At 53.6% G+C, this 20415-nt stretch overlaps 2 protein-coding genes across 3 annotated transcripts; both read right to left on the reverse strand.

The window, feature by feature from the left end:
- Positions 1–9065: 9065 nt before the first annotated feature.
- On the reverse strand, positions 9066–9652 carry LOC541798 (female gametophyte-specific protein ES1 precursor). Its single transcript, NM_001111480.2, has one exon. It carries the CDS (start codon positions 9567–9569, stop codon positions 9291–9293), a length of 279 nt encoding a protein of 92 aa, NP_001104950.1. The 5' UTR covers positions 9570–9652; the 3' UTR covers positions 9066–9290.
- Positions 9653–10741: 1089 nt separating this feature from the next.
- Positions 10742–15843, reverse strand: LOC103639107 (glucan endo-1,3-beta-glucosidase 1). 2 transcript variants are annotated; one of them, XM_008661903.3, is made up of 5 exons: positions 15531–15835; positions 13345–13465; positions 11681–12595; positions 11511–11538; positions 10742–11403 (listed from the first exon to the last, which is right to left on the reverse strand). In XM_008661903.3, the coding sequence occupies exons 2-5, from the start codon at positions 13400–13402 to the stop codon at positions 11049–11051; spliced, it is 1356 nt and encodes a 451-aa protein (XP_008660125.1). In that variant the 5' UTR covers positions 13403–13465; positions 15531–15835; the 3' UTR covers positions 10742–11048. The 2 variants fall into 2 exon arrangements, with proteins under 2 accessions (XP_008660125.1, XP_008660126.1); XM_008661904.3 differs by lacking the exon at positions 13345–13465 and having other exon boundaries at positions 15531–15843.
- Between the last annotated feature and the right edge of the window lie 4572 nt (positions 15844–20415).

Below are 20415 nucleotides of genomic sequence, written 5' to 3' on the forward strand. Positions count from 1 at the left end.
TAGCCCGAGCCTCGGCTTGGTCGAGGGGTAGCTCTCCTTGGCGGAGAAATTGCAGGTACGGGGTTTGCCAGTCTCTGCCAGGCGTGACCCCGCTCTGCTCCTCCTCGATGCGCAGCGCCTCGCCCTCGGGGGCCGAGGGTACCTCGGGCTGAACCGAGGATGCCTCGGGATGGGCCGAGGGTACCTCAGGCTGGGCCGAGGGTACCTCGGGCTCGGGCACGTCGTTGATCTTGACGGAGGGTTGGTGCAGATCCCGGGAGAAGACGTCCGGGGGAACCGTCGTTCTCCCCGAGGCTATTTTTGCCAGCTCGTCCACAGTCTCGTTGTAGCGCCGAGCGATGTGGTTAAGTTCGAGCCCATAGAACTTGTCTTCCAGGCACCGAACCTCATCGCAGTAGGCCTCCATCTTCGGGTCGCGGCAGTGGGAGTTCTTCATGACTTGGTCGATGACGAGCTGCGAGTCGCCGCGAGCGTCGAGGCGTCGGACCCCTAGCTCGATGGCGATTCGCAATCCGTTGATCAGAGCTTCGTACTCGGCCACATTGTTGGACGCCGGGAAATGGAGGCGTAGCACGTAGCGTAGGTGTTTCCCGAGGGGTGAGATGAAGAGCAGGCCCGCGCCGGCTCCCGTCTTCATCAGCGACCCGTCGAAAAACATGGTCCAGAGCTCCGGTTGGATCGGAGCCGTCGGTAGCTGGGTGTCGACCCATTCGGCTACGAAGTTCGCCAAGACCTGGGACTTGATGGCCTTCCGAGGCGCGAACGAGATGGTCTCGCCCATGATTTCCACCGCCCACTTCGCAATCCTGCCCGAGGCCTCTCGGCACTGGATGATCTCCCCCAGGGGGAAGGATGACACCACAGTTACCGGGTGAGACTCGAAGTAGTGTCGCAACTTCCGCCTCGTCAGGATCACTGCATACAGTAGCTTCTGAACTTGTGGGTAGCGGATCTTGGTTTCGGACAGTACCTCGCTGACGAAGTAAACTGGCCTCTGAACGGGCAATGCATGCCCCTCTTCTTGCCTCTCGACCACAATCGCGGCGCTAACCAACTGAGTGGTCGCGGCGACGTAGACCAAGAGGGCTTCTCCATCAGCTGGCGGTACCAAGATAGGTGCCTTTGTAAGAAGCGCCTTCAGGTTCCTGAGAGCTTCCTCGGCCTCGGATGTCCAAGTGAAGCACTCGGCCTTCCTTAAGAGGCGGTACAGAGGCAGGCCTCTTTCGCCGAGGCGTGAGATGAACCGGCTCAGGGCCGCGAGACATCCCATGACCCTCTGTACGCCTTTTAAGTCCTTGATGGGCCCCATGTTAGTGATGGCTGCGATCTTCTCCGGGTTGGCTTCGATGCCCCGCTCGGAGACGATGAACCCCAAGAGCATGCCTCGGGGCACCCCGAAGACACACTTCTCGGGATTGAGCTTGACGCCTTTTGCCTTGAGACACCGGAATGTCACTTCAAGGTCAGAGAGGAGGTTGGAAGCCTTCCTCGTCTTGACTACGATGTCATCGACGTAGGCCTCGACTGTGCGACCAATGTGTTCGCCGAACACATGGTTCATGCACCGCTGGTACGTCGCGCCCGCATTCCTCAAACCGAACGGCATGGTGACATAGCAGTACATGCCGAAGGGTGTGATGAAAGAAGTCGCGAGCTGGTCGGACTCTTTCATCCGGATTTTGTGATACCCTGAGTAGGCATCGAGGAACGACAGGGTTTCGCACCCAGCAGTGGAATCCACGATTTGATCGATGCGAGGCAGAGGGTAGGGAACCTTCGGACATGCTTTGTTGAGACCAGTGTAGTCTACACACATCCGCCATTCCCCCCTTTCTTTCTCACAAGCACAGGGTTGGCAAGCCATTCAGGATGGAATACCTCTTTGATAAACCCTGCTGCCATTAGCTTGTGAATCTCCTCGCCTATCACTCTGCGCTTCTCCTCGTCGAATCGGCGCAGAGGCTGCCTGACGGGTCGGGCCCCGGCCCGAATATCCAGCGAGTGCTCGGCGACTTCCCTCGGTATGCCGGGCATGTCCGAGGGACTCCACGCAAAAACGTCGGCGTTTGCGCGGAGAAAGTCGACGAGCACTGCTTCCTATTTGGGGTCGAGCCCGGAACCGATCCGGATCTGCTTGGAGGTGTCGCCACTGGGGTCGAGAGGGACGGCCTTAACCGTCTCCGCTGGCTCGAAGTTGCCAGCATGTCGCTTCACGTCTGACACCTCTTTTGGAGAGGTTCTCCATGTCGGTGATGAGGGCCTCGGACTCGGCGAGGGCCTCGGCGTACTCCACGCACTCCATGTCGTATTCGAACGCGTGTTTGTACGTGGGGCTGACGGTGATGACCCCGTTGGGGCCCGGCATCTTGAGCTTCAGGTAGGTGTAGTTGGGGACGGCCATGAACTTCGTGTAGCATGGCCTCCCCAATATCGCGTGGTAGGTTCCTCGGAACCCGACCACCTCGAACGTCAGAGTCTCTCTTTGGAAATTGGAGGGCGTTCCGAAGCAGACGGGAAGGTCGAGCCGTCCGAGAGGCTGGACGCGCTTCCCAGGAATGATCCCGTGGAAAGGCGCAGCGCCTGCTCGGACGGAGGACAGATCGACGCGCAGGAGCCTGAGGGTCTCGGCGTAGATGATGTTGAGGCAGCTGCCCCCATCCATCAGGACCTTGGTGAGCCTGACGTCGCCGATGATGGGGTCGACGACGAGCGGGTATTTCCCCGGGCTCGGCACGTGGTCGGGGTGGTCAGCTTGGTCGAAGGTGATGGGCTTGTCGGACCAGTCTAGGTAGACTGGCGCCGCCACCTTCACCGAGCAGACCTCCCGGCGCTCTTGCTTGCGATGCCGAGCCGAGGCATTCGCCGCATGCCCACCGTAGATCATGAAGCAGTCGCGAACCTCGGGGAACTCTCCTGCTTGGTGATCTTCCTTTTTGTCGTCGTCGCGGGCCCTGCCACCCTCCGCGGGTGGCCCGGCCTTGTGGAAGTGGCGCCGAAGCATGACGCACTCCTCGAGGGTGTGCTTGACGGGCCCCTGATGATAGGGGCACGACTCCTTGAGCATCTTGTCAAAGAGGTGGGCACCTCCGGGGGGCTTCCGAGGGTTCTTGTACTCGGCGGCGGCGACAAGGTCCGCGTCAGCGGCGTCGCGTTTCGCTTGCGACTTCTTCTTGCCTTTCTTCTTGGCGCCGCGCGGAGTAGACGCCTCGGGAGCTTCTTCCGACGGGCGGCCCTGGGGCTGCTTGTCCTTTCGGAAGATGGCCTCGACCGCCTCCTGGCCAGAGGCGAACTTGGTGGCGATGTCCATCAGCTCGCTCGCCCTGGTGGGAGTCTTGCGACCCAACTTGCTCACCAGGTCGCGGCAGGTGGTGCCGGCAAGGAACGCGCCGATGACATCTGAGTCGGTGATGTTGGGCAGCTCGGTGCGCTGCTTCGAGAATCGCCGGATATAGTCCCGAAGAGACTCTCCCGGCTGTTGCCGGCAGCTTCGGAGGTCCCGGGAATTCCCGGGGCGCACGTACGTGCCCTGGAAATTGCCGGCGAAGGCTTGGACCAAATCATCCCAGTTGGAGATCTGCCCCGGAGGCAGGTGCTCCAACCAGGCGCGAGCGGTGTCGGAGAGGAACAGAGGGAGGTTGCAGATGATGAGGTTGTCGTCGTCCGTTCCACCCAGTTGGCAGGCCAGGCGGTAGTCCGCAAGCCATAGTTCCGGCCTCGTTTCCCCCGAGTACTTTGTGATAGTAGCCGGGGGTCGGAAACGGGTCGGGAACGGTGCCCGCCGGATGGCCCGGCTGAAGGCCTGCGGACCGGGTGGCTCGGGCGAGGGACTCCGATCCTCCCCGCTGTCGTAGCGTCCCCCGCGCCTGGGGTGGTAGCCTCGGCGCACCCTTTCGTCGAGGTGGGCTCGACGGTCGCGACGATGGTGCTCGTTGCCGAGGTGGCCCGGGGCCGCAGGCGCGGTGTTGCGCGTGCGCCCGGTGTAGACCGAGGCTTCCCGCATGAATCGGGAAGTCGCGGCATGAGGTTCCGAGGGGTATCCCTGCCTCCGGGAGGCAGAGCTCTCGGCCCGTCGGGCCGCAGCGCCTTCCAGGAGATTTTTGAGCTCTCCCTGGATTCGCCGACCCTCGGTGGTTGATGGCTCCGGCATCGCGCGGATGAGCATCGCTGCGGCTGCCAGGTTCTGACCGACCCCGCTGGATGCGGGAGGCGGCCTGACCCTGACGTCGTTGGCGACGCGGTGCTGGAAACCCTGGGGCAGGTGACATATTTCTCCGGCCGGGGGCTAGCCCGCCCATACCTGCCCGACGTCCCGGCGGATCGACTCAAGTGCTCCTGCTCCCTCGTCGAGCCTGGCCTGCGCCCCACGGACTTGCTCGAGCTGTGGGTCGTGACCCCCCGCCGGAACGGGGACCACAGCTAGCTCCCACGGGATGTCGGCGCGAGGCACCGGCCCAGGGAGATCACCGTCCTCCGGCATGCCGAGACGGTTGCTTTCGGAGGGATCCCCTAGCTCGACGTGGAAACATTCGCGGCTTGGGCCGCAGTCCTTGTCGTCAAGGCTGAGGCTACCGTCGGAACAGTCGGAGAGGCAGTAGTCACATGCGGTCATAAAGTCCCGCATGGCACTGGGGTTGCCAAATCCAGAGAAATCCCAACAGATGCTGGGATCGTCATCTTCCTCAGACCCAGAGGGCCCGTAGGTCGAGACGTCCGTCAACCGGTCCCAAGGCGACCGCATACGAAACCCCAGAGGGGTTGCACTTGCCTCAACGAGAGCGCCCGCCAAAGCGAGGTCGCTAGGCGGGTTGAGGCCGAGTCGAAATAATGTAGGATGGGAATCAGTCAGTACCTTTTGGTCGACGAGGAGCGACGTAGTCACGTCGGGGGCTGATCGCGCCGTTGTCCTAGGTACGAGGGCGACGTCCTGCAGGCCCTCCGCGAGCTCGCTGGCGTCGTCCACTTGCTCGGGATTGGCGTGTCGCGGGGGGACGGCGCTCGCCTTCATCTCAAACGCGAGGTCGACGCCCGACGCGCCCTCCGTTGGGGCGCTGGGGACGTCAATTCGCTCGACAGCCGACGAAGCGCGGCCTCCCGCTCGGCCTTGGTTGCCCCGCCTCCTCCTCCGTTGGCGGGGGAGAGGACGGGGCGAGCTCGAATGTCGTTCTTCCATCACGCGGGGAAGATGTCGTCGATTCCGCCGCCGGCGGGCGGGTTGTCGGCCGCCATTGTCGTTGTCGCGCGGCGGTGGAAGGAGTATCATGTCGTAGCTGCCGTCGAGGGACATGAACTCAAGACTCCCGAAACGGAGCACCGTCCCGGGTTGGAGAGGTTGTTGGAGACTGCCCATCTGGAGCTTGACGGGAAGCTGCTCGTCAACACGCAGCAGGCCCCTACCTGGCGCGCCAACTGTCGGCGTTTCGAGACCGGGGGGTCCCTAAGCCGACGAGTGAGTGTGCCGCGTGCCCCAGCCCAGATGGGTCGAGCGCGTGGGCGAGCGCGAAGGGGGGAAAGGAGCGAGGAGGCCGGAGTCCGGCGAGAGAGAGGTGGGAATCCCGCGGCCTTCGTGTTCGTCCCGCGCCCAGGTGGCCAGGTCGGGTGCGCTTGCAGTAGGGGGTTACAAGCGTCCACGCGGGTGAGGGAAGCGAGCGGCCCCAAGAGAGCGCATGTCCCCGTCCTCGTCCCCGCGCGGCCAACCTTCTCTAAGAAGGCCCTGGTCCTTCCTTTTATAGGCGTAAGGAGAGGATCCAGGTGTACAATGGGGGTGTAGCAGAGTGCTACGTGTCTAGCGGTGGGAGAGCTAGTGCCCTAAGTACATGCCAATGTGGCAGCCGGAGAGATCTTGGCACCCTGCTGGCGTGATGTCGTGGCTGTCGGAGGAGCGACGGAGCCTGGCGGAGGGACAGCTGTTGGAACAGTTGTGTCCTTGCTGACGTCGCCCTGCTTCCGTAAGAGAGCTGAGAGCCGCCGTCGTCACGGGGCTAGCGGGGCGCCATCATTGCCTATCTGGCGGAGCTAGCCAGATGGGACACCGGTCTTGTTCTCTGCGGCCCGAGTCAGCTCGGGGTAGGGTGATGATGGCGCTTCCTGTCGACGTGGCTGGCCTGTGCCCTAGGTTGGGCGACGTGGAGGCTCCTCCGAAGCCGGGGTCGAGTCTGTCTTCCATGGCCGAGGCCGAGTCCGAGCCCCTGGGTCGGGCGAGGCGGAGGTCGTCAGCAGAGGCCGAGTCCGAGCCCCTGGGTCGGGCGAGGCGGAGGTCGTCAGCAGAGGCCGAGTCCGAGCCCCTGGGTCGGGCGAGGTGGAGGTCGTCAGCAGAGGCCGAGTCCGAGCCCCTTGGTCGGGCGAGGCGGAGGTCGTCAGCAGAGGCCGAGTCCGAGCCCCTGGGTCGGGCGAGGCGGAGGTCGTCCGCAGAGGCCGAGTCCGAGCCCCTGGGGTTGGGCGAAGCGGAGGTCGTCCGCAGAGGCCGAGTCCGAGCCCCTGGGGTTGGGCGAAGCGGAGTTCGTCGTCTTCCGGGGCCTTAGCCCGAGTCCGAGCCCTGGGTCGGGCGAAGCGGAGTTCGCCGTCTTCCGGGGCTTAGCCCGAGTCCGAGCCCTGGGTCGGGCGGAGCGGAGTTCGCCGTCTTCCGGGGCTTAGCCCGAGTCCGAGCCCTTGGTCGGGCGGAGCGGAGTTCGCCGTCTTCCGGGGCTCAGCCCGAGTCCGAGCCCTGGGTCGGGCGGAGCGGAGTTCGCCGTCTTCCGGGGCTCAGCCCGAGTCCGAGCCCTGGGTCGGGCGGAGCTTCCTATGGTGCCTTTGGCAGGGCATGGCTTCCTTTGCGTTAAATGCTCCTGCGACTTGGCCGGTCGGTGCGACGATTCAGTCAGGGTTGCTTCTTAGCGAAGGCAAGGCCTCGGGCAAGCCGGAGATGTGTCCGCCGTTGAAGGGGGGCCTCGGGCGAGACGGAAACCCCTTCGGGGTCGGCTGCCCTTGCCCGAGGCTAGGCTCGGGCGAGGCGTGATCGAGTCGCTCGTATGGACTGATCCCTGACTTAATCGCACCCATCAGGCCTCTGCAGCTTTATGCTGATGGGGGTTACCAGCTGAGAATTAGGCGTCTTGAGGGTACCCCTAATTATGGTCCCCGACAGCCGTCTTCCGGGACTTAGCCCGAGTCCGAGCCCTGGGTCGGGCGGAGCGGAGCTTCCTATGGTGTCTTTGGCCCGGGCCTGACTGCTTGTCAGTCTCACTCTATCAAGTGGCACCGCAGTCGGAGTGGCGCAGGCGGCACTGTCCTTCTGTCAGGCCGGTCAGTGGAGCGGCGAAGTGACGACGGTCACTTCAGCTCTGCCGGCTGGGGGGCGCGCGTCAGGATAAAGGTGTCAGGCCACCTTTGCATTAAATGCTCCTGCGACTTGGTTGGTCGGTGCGGCGATTTGGTCAGGGTTGCTTCTTAGCGAAGACAGGACCTCGGGCGAGCCAGAAATATGTTCGCCGCTGAAGGGGGGCCTCGGGCAAGACGGAAATCCTCCGGGGTCGGCTGCCCTTGTCCGAGGCTAGACTCGGGCGAGGCGTGATCGAGTCCCTCGAATGGACTGATCCCTGACTTATTCGCACCCATCAAACCTTTGCAGCTTTGTGCTGATGGGGTTACCAGCTAAGAATTATGAGCCTTGAGGGTATCCCTAATTATGGTCCCCGACAGAGTTGCTCTTGGTATCTCACTACACAAACCCGTATGGCTTATGTTGAAATATGGATATTTTACTTCAGCATGTCAATATCTATAAAATGATCTCTTGCAACAATATAATTAATGTTTGCCTTTTGAGAAGATTAGGTGATCACTATGTCTCACTGCACGAGCCAGCAACAATGTGTGGCTATGGCATTAGCGCTATGACTAGATCTGAAAGTTTGGACCGTGCTGTTTTGGGTCTCCGATCATGATCCGATACGAAATATAATAGGTCGTGCCAGTACGGCACAAATACATGGCTGGGCTAGTCTTTGATTTTCAGCCCATGGTGTCGCTCGGTCGGCACGAGTGATTGGGCCGTACTCGGGCCGGCCCGACAGTGAAAAGGCTTGTAAAAGCGTGACAACGAAAATATATTGGGCTGCTGTATATATCTATTGTTCTCCTCAAGATGGCTTGCTTGGTTGTGGGTCATGACTGGGCTGGCTCCGTAGGGCGTGCTTTAAGGTGTGTTTGGTTTGGCTTTTGGCTTTGGCTTTGGCCCACTAAAAGCCAAATCAAAGGGCTGGATTCAGAAAAAACAGCTTTTTCTAAAAGCTGACTTTCTTGCAGTGTAAAATTAAAAGCACACATGGACCTGCTTTTAGTAGCTTTTGGATGGAACTGTGAAAACATATATCGAAGAATTTTTAACGGCTTTTATTGGTTTCCACCAAACGGTTTTTTTTTACCTTTTTAACAGCTCACAGCCTATAACAGTTTTTTCCACAACTCACAACCCACAACAGTTTTTTTCACAGCTACAGAGTAACCAAACAGACCTTTAGTACTGTGTCGAATTTAGATTTTAAGTGTTTACGTAACATGGTCGGGTCAAAAATATTAAAGACCACTGTCGGGCTGAAGACTTAAGGCCCAAGTACGATGGGCTGTGCCGCGGCTCGAGTTTTAGGTTTAGCTATGACCACCTCTAAATTCGATGTCCAATGGAAGCTCGACCAACGGGGCATGATGACCGGGTTGTTGTCACACGTCGAGCATGTCCACTAGTTCTACTCTGGCTGTGTCATCTCCATGATTAAAGGAGTTCGTTCCTGTTGTAGGGCCGAGGGACTACTGGACCTGGTCCATGGCGACCTATGCGTCCAATCACAGTAGCAACACTCGGTGGTAGTAAGCAGTAGTACTTTCTTTTGTTGGTTGATGACACTGACAGTGAGGGTGAGTTCACCTTTGTTGAGTTCGAATAGTATTGCATCGAACACGACATCTAACGACGGCACACGACATCGGTAGAACAACATCGTCGAGTGGTGGAACCAGACCGTCGTCACCATTTTGCCCAAGTCTACTAAAAGAGTCCAAACATGCCGTCGGTGTTCTAGGACAAGGCAGTCTCAACTCAACCACCGGTTTCCTGCTGTCTTTGATGATCTGAATTGTTACAGTACTGCTAGCTTATAAGGGACTAGAACCCGGTTTATTCCAAGACATTTAAAAGTCATTACCACCACAGACTTCCAAGACAAAAAAAAGTTATTAACACAGACACGTACGGTAGGATGTGTGGACTGATAACCCCCGGCCAGCGTGCACTGCACCCACCGCCCTTTGTCTCATCATTATGTCGTCGTGTTGGATGGGCACGGCTTGACGCAGTAGCAGAGAATCCCGTCGAGCGGGATGGGAGAGATGAGGCACCTGCCGCCCGTGTAGCCCTTGCCCTCCGCCCTGCACCCGATCGCGCAGTAGTCCGACCGCACGCACAGGTGCCCCGGTAACCGGGTGCTCTGTGTCAGGCAGTCGCGTGCCTCAACCGCCCGCATGGCGGCCACCACGAGGAGCGTCGTCATCAGCAGGAGGACGGCGGCGGCAGACAGCTTCCCTCGTGAAGGCTCCATTGCCGGATTATTATTCGTTTGGGCGCCGACGATCCAATCCAATCCAAGGGAAATATATATGGAAGTAACGTGGTGGAACTATTGAAGCCGTTCGAGAGGCATGTGTATATATATAATCCTGTACGGTGGGAAGAGAGGAGGGAAAACATAACGCTTCGACCATTACTTGCAGTACCGTTACAGCTATTAATTGGTAGATGGTGCACCATTGCGCGCACGCAGGATGTTTATTAGCAGTAATTTGCATTCGGTCGTTCTACCATACGTTATGTAATTTGCATGAAAATGAATGTCAATAGAATAAAGATGGTGAGCTTCACTGTCATAAACATAGGTGCCAGATATACACGATATCGTAAGCTGCAACAATGGGAAATAAACATGATGGACGATGCAAAACACAGAGCAGTAGACAGATTGTTTGCAAAGGTAAACGGTCAGTCACAGCTAGCAGCCCTAATCACTAAATATGGCAGTCTGGAAGTCACTTCTTTATATACGTAGACTGCTAATAGGTTCATCTGTTCCATGAGAGATAAGTCTTCTGCGAATTCGGTTAATAAGATACATAATGCTGCAATCACCCAAACACGGAGCAGCTTGATCATCTTTTCGCTAGGCAGTTTGAAATCGGCTAAGATACATTTTTGGTCTACATATACATGTCTTGACATCCAGTTTCTTCTTGTACCCATACCAGCACAGATTCGGACATATATTATGGAAGAGCCAACAACGGTAAACACGATACAAGCTCTTGACATTGTTAATTGCTAATTGGTGGACGGTGGGGGTTGGCGGGCAAGTTTCATCGGTTACATTCTGTGTCTTCAGTACCAGAGCGCCATTTGACGTTCCAGTGCCATCGGTTGCCGATGATATGCTAGGTAAATATTCAATCCTGTTCTAGTTGTTTTCCTTACGCGACTAAGCATTGGCATTTGACATGCTTTGCTATTAGTGATGATAATCCAGGCTATTGCTGCTATATGATGACTTGCCTGAATGATGAAGAAGAATCCATGGTATTCTAGTCGTCCACTGTTTGAAACTTTGAATAATATAATGAACAGCTCGTACCGATCGTTCATGCTGCTGCACCTGCATACACGGTTTCAATTTCAACTGTCACGGGCGGGCGGGCGGGCAGGCAGGCAGGATGAATCAATACGGGAAAAAAAAACCAGGATGCTGCATCCTCCATTTCTGATTCCAAACCGGTAAATATATAATCCATCACTGTACTGAAGTTTTGTGTCGTGTCATACATACATATAAGCGTATATCCACATGCGCTCATCAGAACTACGGCACCCAACGCACACGCATACAGAGACATTCGCTTCACATTCACGGCACCTAAATAATACGTACAAATCTGACCTGACATCTACATGACATGACCAGTAGATCAACAACTAAGAACATGTTGCGGCGCGAGAGAAAAGGGATGTCTAGTCTCTGCATCGATGATTTGATTCACATCGCATCAATGGACGCGAGAAGCACGGCGACCGCAGCGGCGGACAGAGCCGTCAAGCTCAAGCCGGCGCGCGACAGCCCAGGGGCCCCGCCGTTGTAAGGGCTGAGCGTGCCGCTCGGCCCGAACGTCCCGGTGCCATTGAAGGAACCCGGCGGGGTGCCGAAGCCGCCTCCGTCCGGCGGGGTGAAGCCGGACAAAGGGGCGGTGCCGACCGCCGGGGGGCTAAACTCCGACGACGACGACGGGGGGCTGGAGCCGACTGGAGGTGCGAAGCCCGTCGGAGGGGAGAGGCTGGTCGGCGGGCTTGCGCCCACCGGCACGCTCGAGTTGGAGGAGCCTCCCGCTGTGGAGCTGCGAAGCGCAACCGCAACGACGGGTTACGAGATCACGTCAGGCTGTCAGAACAGAACAGAACGGGTGCGTTGTTTGAAATAAATAAATAAAGCATGCACGCTCACCTTCCCGCGAAAACGCAAGACCCTGAACCTGAAATGGATGAGCAGCCAACACGAAGGCGTTAATTAATCAGTGTCCACGAACGAACGCTCTGGCTGGACCTCCTTTGTGATGTAAGAAAAGAGAAGGGAAAAAGATAGCGCTTATTATGAGTTGCTAGCTAGATTATTACTTGGGTCATTGGTGGTGGTGGTGGCGGTGCCGTTGAAGGAGCAGGTGGCGCCGGTGCTGGCCATCTCCTGGTAGTAGTCGTTGTATGCGTACGACGCGATCGCCGGCAGGTTGTTCTGCTGGTAGCAGGCGCCGCCAGGCTGGATGGCCGAGCAGTCGGCGTGGCCCGGCCCGCACGCCCAGTTGAGCCCGGCCTGCAGCGCCGCGGGGTCCGCGTCCTGCAGCGCCACGCAGAACGTCCCCGTCGTCGCCAGCGACCGCCGCCGACCGTGACCGCCCGGGTAGCCGTAGCCGTAGTAGGAGTAGTAGTACGGCACGGCGTCGCCGCCGGCCGCGAGGTCCGTCGCGATCACGGGGACGCCCGAGACGCCCAGCGCGCGCATCGCGGCGTACGCGCGGCCGACCCTGGCGTCGCTGGCTTCTTCCGACGGGCGCGACGACGACTTGAGGAGCAGCGGCGAGCCGGCCGACTCGAGGAACCGCAGGACGTGGCCCACGACGCCGGACCACGCCGGCGCGGACAGCGCCTCGCCGGACATCGCGCTGGACACCTTGACGCGGCCGCCGAGGCCCGCGGCGACGAGCGCCGACCGGAGGTTGAGCATCGCCGGGACCAGGAAGTGGGCGCTGCCGGGGGAGTTCGCCGGCACGTCGTCGCCCGCCACGACGTGCGTGATCCTGGTCGACGGGAGGAACCGCGCGACGTTGGCGGCGACCCAGAGGTCGGCCTCCTCCTGGAACTCGGCCACGTGCTCCAGCTGCTCGTTGGGGATGGTGACCATGACCTCCGCGTCGCTGCCCGCCAGGGAGCTCAGTAGCTCAGAGTCCGCTCCGCACAGCCGAGCTTGCCTCGTCTGCTTAGACTGAACGATCTTGGCAAACTCTGACGAAGAGCTTTCTGAAGCCATCAGTACGCCTGCGGGTTTGTGAGGACTGTAAGTAAATCCGGATAAATATTCACAGCAGCAGACAGAGGTACACGTTTACTGAATGCACATGAAACAAAGGGCGGCACATTGACCTCTGCGTATAGTTAGTTAGTGCACCTAACAGCAATGCAGTCCCATACACAGTAAGTAGTTCAGGATTCAGTGTTTCAGAGCAGAATTTTCGACAGTTACACGTGCCAAACAGCATCTTTGATTTTCAAAACGAGATAATAGCGAGAAGATGGTTCAGATAAACCACTTGGAAATGGCACACGTGTCCACCGCGCACTTACGCCTTTGTTGACTCAAGATAAGGCATGGAAAAAGGTGTAAAAAGCACAGGCATATCCTACTCCTACCCCTTTGTAGCTTATCAAGAAGTTGCAATCCTCTACACTTTCATTGGCATACATTGCCCACGCATGCATTTTCCAGCGAAGTAAAGAATCTCACTAAAGAAAGTTGTTTTGGAGGGATGACAGAAAAAAAAAAGGGATAAAGAGAAGTGAGGAAAAAGCAACTAGAAAACCCGGTGCCTCTGATTCTCTGAAGACTCAGGAAAAGGCGTCAGGACCTGCGTAGAACCTCGAAGGCTCGAACGTATTCCCTCCATTATGAGTTATTCAGTATAAATATTATTGTTTTATTATATAAATTTAGTTAAGCGTGAGATTTTTTAACTTAAAAGTTAAAAAAAAAACTTATAATCTAGGATGAAGAAAAGCAACATACATACCTAACGCGCCTGAGAGAAGAAGGAAGAAGATGCATCCCTTCCATCGTTTCTGCAACATCCTCCCACCCCAATACGTGCAATCGAAGGCCCTGTGTTGTGGTGCTAGCGACTCCTCCGATAACTGAAATCATCAGCCCCGACGGTTTCAGAGTTTAATGCAAAGACAAATAAATATATAAACCTTGTGCTGAATAATATACAATAGTTTTTTGTTTTGTCTCAAAACTCATTAACCAATAAAAATATAAGAGAATACACCAGTATCTACTACAGAATGAAATGAGTTTTTTTGTTGAATTTAACACGAAACATGTACACATGTTTTTTTTTGGCATTTCAGATATTAATATATTTTTTTCCTAAACATTGATCAAATTAGAAGAGTCTGACCTAAAGCAAAATTAAAATTTCATGTATCTTGGAACTTATGGAGTAATATTTACGTTCTGAAGGCATATACCAACCGCATAAAAGTACTTTTTCGACATATGCATGTACTTTTACATTTTCTTCGTCTAAGCCTATAGTTTATTTGAGAATTGACTTAAATTGGGTCAAACTTTTTCTAACTTTTTTTTTATTTCTTAGAAGTAATACTAACATCTACAAGTTCAAATACATGAGCTTGGAAAACATAATTTCATTGAGAATTTGGTATTATTCATTGTGTTGTATTTTTTTTTTGTAGAGGTTGTAAAAAAACTAGAAAAGTTGCACTCCCTCCACCCCAAAAGAACCCAAGCCTAGGTTTAAAACCAAAAAAAAAGTACAACAATTTCATAGAATAACAGCAAACATTTATGCCACCAAACACGCATACTCGTAGTTGTTAGTATTTTTTATATAAATATCTGATAAAACTCAAAACTGGTTGACACTTGAGAGCTGGGATTTTTTTAAGCAAATGAATAACATCATCATTTGACCAAAATTCCTTTCACAGAATAACATAAGCATTTATGCCGCCAAAGTATGTTTACCATAAAACATACTACTCACTCCGTTCACAAATATACTACCCCTATAAGATTGATTATGATTTGAAGCGGAGAGAGCGGAGCAGTTTTTGTAGAGAGTCGTATGACGCCAAAACAGTGCTACCATTAAAGACTAATCAGTCTACCGTGACAGCGTGTCAAGGCTCAATCATAGGGATGTTAGGTTGCAGAGGTTTCGAGTTCTTCTGTGCAGAGGTGGAACTGTCCAACAGCAGGGTGTCTCACTATCAACGCGCGCAGTGTGTGCGACGTCGCAGCGGAAGCGGAAGCGGAAGGAAGGAAATAATTGAGATGCGAATCCGGGACCGGGACTCGCTCGCTGCTGATATGCTTTGCACACTCTCCTGTTGTCAGTGTCGTCGGCCGAGAGCATCGCCCAAGTGTCGTCAAACTGTGGAAGGGGAGCGCACAAGTACCGGTGGCTGTCACTCACACACAGGCTGGACTGTCAGCACCACGCGGCTCAACAGAATCTGGATGCGAGCGGATTGAAGGAAAAGCAGACGACAGAGAAGCAAGCTGACGAAGGACGTCTCAACAGGAAGAAGCACGGTAACGTCCGAGTAACTGGGCCTGAGTGGGCCGTGTAAGTGAATGGGGGCTAGTCAGTAGTGTGGAGTTGTAGCTAAGGGATAAAAAGGAAACGACGCCCTGCTCCCTTCTTCTCCAAGTGTTCTTCCCAGCCGAGCACCTTCCTCTCCCGATCCCCCCTTCCTAGGTGCTAACATGGACCCCCCACGTCCGTCGTCTAATCCAGGTGGTTGGTGAGCTAAAACACCTAAATCCGACGGTAGTTTGTGAGCAGTGACCTGTCGCGTCGCCTATATTATGGGTATGGAATGGAGAAGATGACAGGCGAAGGATCTGATGGAAGGTGCTGTCCTGCTTGCCAGCATGCACGGTGACTGCTACCGGGAGAGAAGATTAGTAAAGATTCATCTCTGATTTGGTTTTGCGGTTGGGCAAGGCAAGCGGCCAGTGTAGTGCTCTGACCAGCAGCGCTGGCTGGCAGTGCACGCACGGGTTGGGTTGCAGCACCGGCCGGGGGAGAGATCGTCGAACGATGAACGAAGGCGCAGCCGCAGCGCAGTGCAAGCTGATCGAGTTTAGTTAATGGGAAAACAGAGCAGGAGCGATCCTGGTTCCACAACTATAAACGGGAATAAGCATGCATGAGCACGTACGTACCTCGAGCTGAGGCTTCTTCCGTTCCGTTCCGTTCCCGATGGCCTCCGATCCGATCGCCTTCCTTTAGCTTGCTTCTTCCGGACGAAACGAAAGCCTAGCCTGCCTCGATCCGAATGCCTACGAAAACTTGGTACAGGACTACAGGGCCTGAACCGGGAGGGAATGAACGAGGGAAGGAAGCTCACGCCGTGGCTGCTGCCTTGGCTTTAATATACGCACAGCAGCGCCAAGTGCAGGCACACGAGCAGAGCAGGAGGCGTGATGATTAGGACGTTGGTTACGCGCGCTAACCGACGCCACAGCGGCGGGGTGACGCGGCGGGTTAGCCTCTTTAAAGTTAAGCTACAGAGTGGACGTGGAGATGAGGAGGTGGGTGCAGCGGCCAGAGAAAACGAATTCTAGCATGTACGCTTAACTTTAATATATACCAACTTATACTACTTTTTATATTGTTTTGTCTCTATGTATTACAACTGCTACAATTTCAACAGTTAACTTTAACCTAAAGCGAATAACTCCGAAACCGGTGTCTAGCTTTTCTCTCGCGATACCACAGTCCACAACATGTGTCTATTGGAGATTTGGAGGTCAGCTATGTTGACCGTGTGATCGCCTTTTTTATTTTATCATATTTTTTTAAAAAAATCTCATGTTTGCAATATAAAACCACGGTAGGACTGGGCACGGAAGCCAATGCTTTGTACTCCGGTAAACCCTAGCCGCAACATTGGCAGAGATGACCCAATCTTCTAGGCACTTCTGCCGCAACGTTGGCAGAGATGACCCGATCTTCTAGGCACTTCTGATCAGTGACTAGAAACGCATCAACCTATGACGATATCGGTCAATGGAGCCCACGTCTCCATTGTTGCCGGGTTCCAAGGAGCCACCAGCAAGGCAAAAACTAATCATGGATCGGATGGCATCGGTGGCCAGCGACATGATGTCACCATACATCAACAAAGATGGAGGAACACCGATGCAGGACATGACTGTGTTGGCGATCACGACCATCAACATGGCATAGGAAGGTAGGACTCGTGTTTTCCTCTCCCCTCAACCTCTCAGATTAGGATTAAGCCTTGTACATCATCGATCCCAAGGGACTTAGACCGGTCCCAAGGGTCTTAGAAATATATCAATAGCATCGGAGCCACCAAAGTCCGTATTTCACATACATAAGAAGCTAGAGTTAAGAACAGAGCTCGTGTCAACAAAAGGGATATAGGGTCCAAAAATACCTATTATATCCATAACCCGATAATAGACCATGGAGAGGAACTAGACTGCAGAAAATAATGGGATTAGGGTGGTAGCCTTAAACCTGAACTCTCAAATCTAACAAAAAAAGGATTTAGGTTAGGTAACCCTAACTCTAATCTACAAATCAGAAGAAAGCGCAAGAACAAAAAGAGGTTCGGATAAGTTAACCATAACCATAATCCCCAAATTATAGAAGAAAGGAAAAGAACATAGTGGATTTGGGTTAGGTAAACCCTAATCCTAACCCACCCATAACGGGATTGGGCTCATGATAAAAAAAAAACATAACTCTAATATCAACTGTGAATTGGTCAATTCACATATAAGATAGAAAAATACATATCAAAGAAAAGAATACAAGTAGGTCAGAGAGGACGTCTTCGGTTAGCTGAAGAAGATGAAGAACAGAACGGCCGCGATGTGTGGAGGAGAAAGAAATGACTTAGGGTTTTTAACATCGTCCGATTTTTTATATGCAGGGGGCGGAGCTAAAGCTTAGTACATGTGTCAGCTGACATCGATGAATTCGGAAAAATCCAGTGTAGAATATTATTTAAGCACTGGTTATAGTATTGATGAGATCCGTTATAAACGATAGTGACACCAGCAAACTTGGATGCTATGCTTCAACCCTGTTTATATGTTAACAGTAACCCGTCGGACCCCGACGCGACGGCCACAGTAGGTGCGGACGAATGACGCGCACGAGTGGTGCTGAATTGGCGGCTCGGATACGCCTCCGAGGCTTCAGGCAACCACCAACGAGGCCATAATATTCGGACGGAGAGAGTAGCACGTGCTGAATACGCGGTGTCCAATTTGGAGTCGAGCAAGAGCTGGCTGGCTGGCTGGTCGCCAACGGAAACTCCCCTAGCTAAAAGTGTAAAGTCGACGACGAGTACCAGGCACGCGCTGCAGACTACTCCAACGAAAGACGATTCGGCTTGGTGCAACTCCGAGCTGAAAGCACACCGGAGACGGAGAAAAAACGGACACCATCACCATCCCGGCCCATCCCCCATCCACGTACGTATACATGTGGCCGGCCGGCCGGCCACCGCATCTATCGGCCGTTCCGAGCAGGTGGCCACCCCGTTCATCTTCTAACCAAACTTGGGTCCGGCTCCGTTTTCTTGTTTCCCCGTCTCCCCTCCCGCTTCTGCTCCACACCGAAAAGAAGTCATCAACTGCCGATCCGCCCGCCCACTGGTCTTCGCGATCAGGTGACGGCGCGACGCCAGAAGCCACCCACCCCACACCCACCCGAACGGGCTAACTTTAGATTGCATCGATCATAAGTGGAATCCAAAGGCTAGCTTCCCTATTAACACACCCGCCTTTCCGCTGGATTAGTGGATAAGGCTCAGTCAGCCTCATGTAGAGCGCCACGGGTGCTTTTGCTGCGTCCTGCCTTTCGACTGCTGACGGGGTTCTTCTCACATGCACGCACACAACAAAGATTGCACACTCACTCACTCACTCTGTCGGCCCCTACTCCACATTTACATCCTTTCCTTTGCACTGTATATATTATCAGCTCCATATCGGCACTGCGCATCCATCTTATCTTGTACAATTATTAACTAACCTTACGATCATTAAACGAGGGGCTTTGTGCGTTAGAGCGTCACCTTAACCTTAGGGCATGTACTGTTAGAATCTATACTGCATAGGATCGATTCCTAAGTCCCTAGAAAACCAATCCGTAACTGGAACTGGAAGTATAATCTTGATGACGAGTAGTTCTGATCTACTAAGAGGAATAGAGGAATACACACTTTTGTTGTTGTTGCTATCTTCGTACCGTCGCCCTGCAGAGAAGCAGCAGGCATCGGGATCCGAGCTGCTGTAGGTTGTCGCGTTTCCAAACACTCCGACGCCTAGGCGATGGGGGTCGCCCTGCAGAGAAGCAGCAGGCATCGGGATCCGAGCTGCTGTAGGTTGTCGCGTTTCCAAACACTCCGACGCCTAGGCGATGGGGGCCTCTGAGGACTAGGGTTTTGGGGCGAGGTACTAGCGTTAGTCTTTCCTGCGACCCCTTAGTCCTATATATATAGCGTCGTGTGTCTGGGGGCTCCAACCGAGGTTAGCGTGGGCCCTCCCGATCAAGGGCCCGATTAAAGGAACGATAGTTGGGTTAAGCCCAATCCAGTCTCTATTGACCGGCTGTAGAGGACACACCCAACAATCTCCCCTTTGTTCTCTACATTCCTTGTACTCAACTTTTCTGGATTCCATCCCTCGACAAGTTTACACATAGAGACCAATACGTGACAATAACCGATTAAGTATCATCGCACTCATTGACTACAACATGCTCTCCTGCTTCAGAACGAAAAGAGACTTCATTTGGTTGCAATCTGTAGCCCCTTTGATTCAAGATCATAGGTACTCCCTTAAACCCATGCCGGCTGCGTGCTTACTAAACACGCTGGGTGGAAGACCTTTTGTGAGCGGATCCGCTAGCATCTGCTATCTTCTGTTATGCTCATCTTTTATAATTTGATCCTGAATCTACTCCTTAACAACATAATACTAAAAGTCAATGAACTTGGCAGCGCCACATGACTTGCTGTTATAGGAGTACGGTACCGCTGGCTCATTATCGCAGTAAATTCTCAGTGGTCGCTCTATGCTATCAACCACTCTTAATCCGGGTACAAATTTCTTTATCTTTATTGCCCGCCCATTTGCCTCATGCATGGTTACAAACTCAGTGTGCATTGTCGACGATGCTCTCGCTGTCTGTTTGCAACTTTTATAAGAAATAACTCCCCCAGATATAGTAAATTTATACCTCGAAATAGGGAACTAGATCTTATGTTTGTTAGCATGAGGCCATTTTCGTACCTTGGAGGTACATTAGAGCCTTCTTAACTGCTTAACAGTGTTCTATGCTTGGGTTGATCTGATATCTCCCAAGCATCCCGGTAGTAAATTCTAAGTCAGGGTGAATATATATTTGAGCATACAAAATGCTTCTGATAGTAGAAGCATATGGTACTGACTTTATCTGATCTTTCTGACACTGAATCTGGGGACACTGATGATTCCCAAACTTATCACCCTTGACTTTTGGCGCAGGCGCGGCCTTACACTGATGCATACTGTACTTCTTTAGTGCTTTTCTATGTATGACTTCTGTGAGAGTTCTAATACTTCATTATGTCTATCTCTGTGAAATTCTATTTTAAAACATAAGAGGCTTCTCCTATGTCTTTTTATATCGAAGTTCGAGGAACAAAAACTTTCTGTTTCCGCCAGTAGATCTTTATCACTACTAGCTAAACATATGTCATCGACATACAGAACAAGGAAGATATACTTTATTTTTCCTTAGATTTCGCATAAATGCAATTGTCTTCCTCGTTATCCTCGAAACTAAACTTTCTGATAGTCTGATCAGACTTGACGTACCACTATCTGGAGGAATGTTTTAATCCATAAATGGACCTCCTTAAGTGACATCTCTTGTTTTTCTTTTACTGCTCACAACAAAACCCTTTGGTTGTGTCATGAACACGTTTTTCTGTTAACTCTCCATTTAGTGATGTTGTTATTACATCCATCTGATGGAGCTCTGGATCAAAAAGAGCCAATAATGCCATAATGATCTGAAATG

Source organism: Zea mays, chromosome 9 (genome assembly GCF_902167145.1).
Source record: "Zea mays cultivar B73 chromosome 9, Zm-B73-REFERENCE-NAM-5.0, whole genome shotgun sequence".
In the NCBI taxonomy this organism is placed as follows: Eukaryota; Viridiplantae; Streptophyta; class Magnoliopsida; order Poales; family Poaceae; genus Zea; species Zea mays.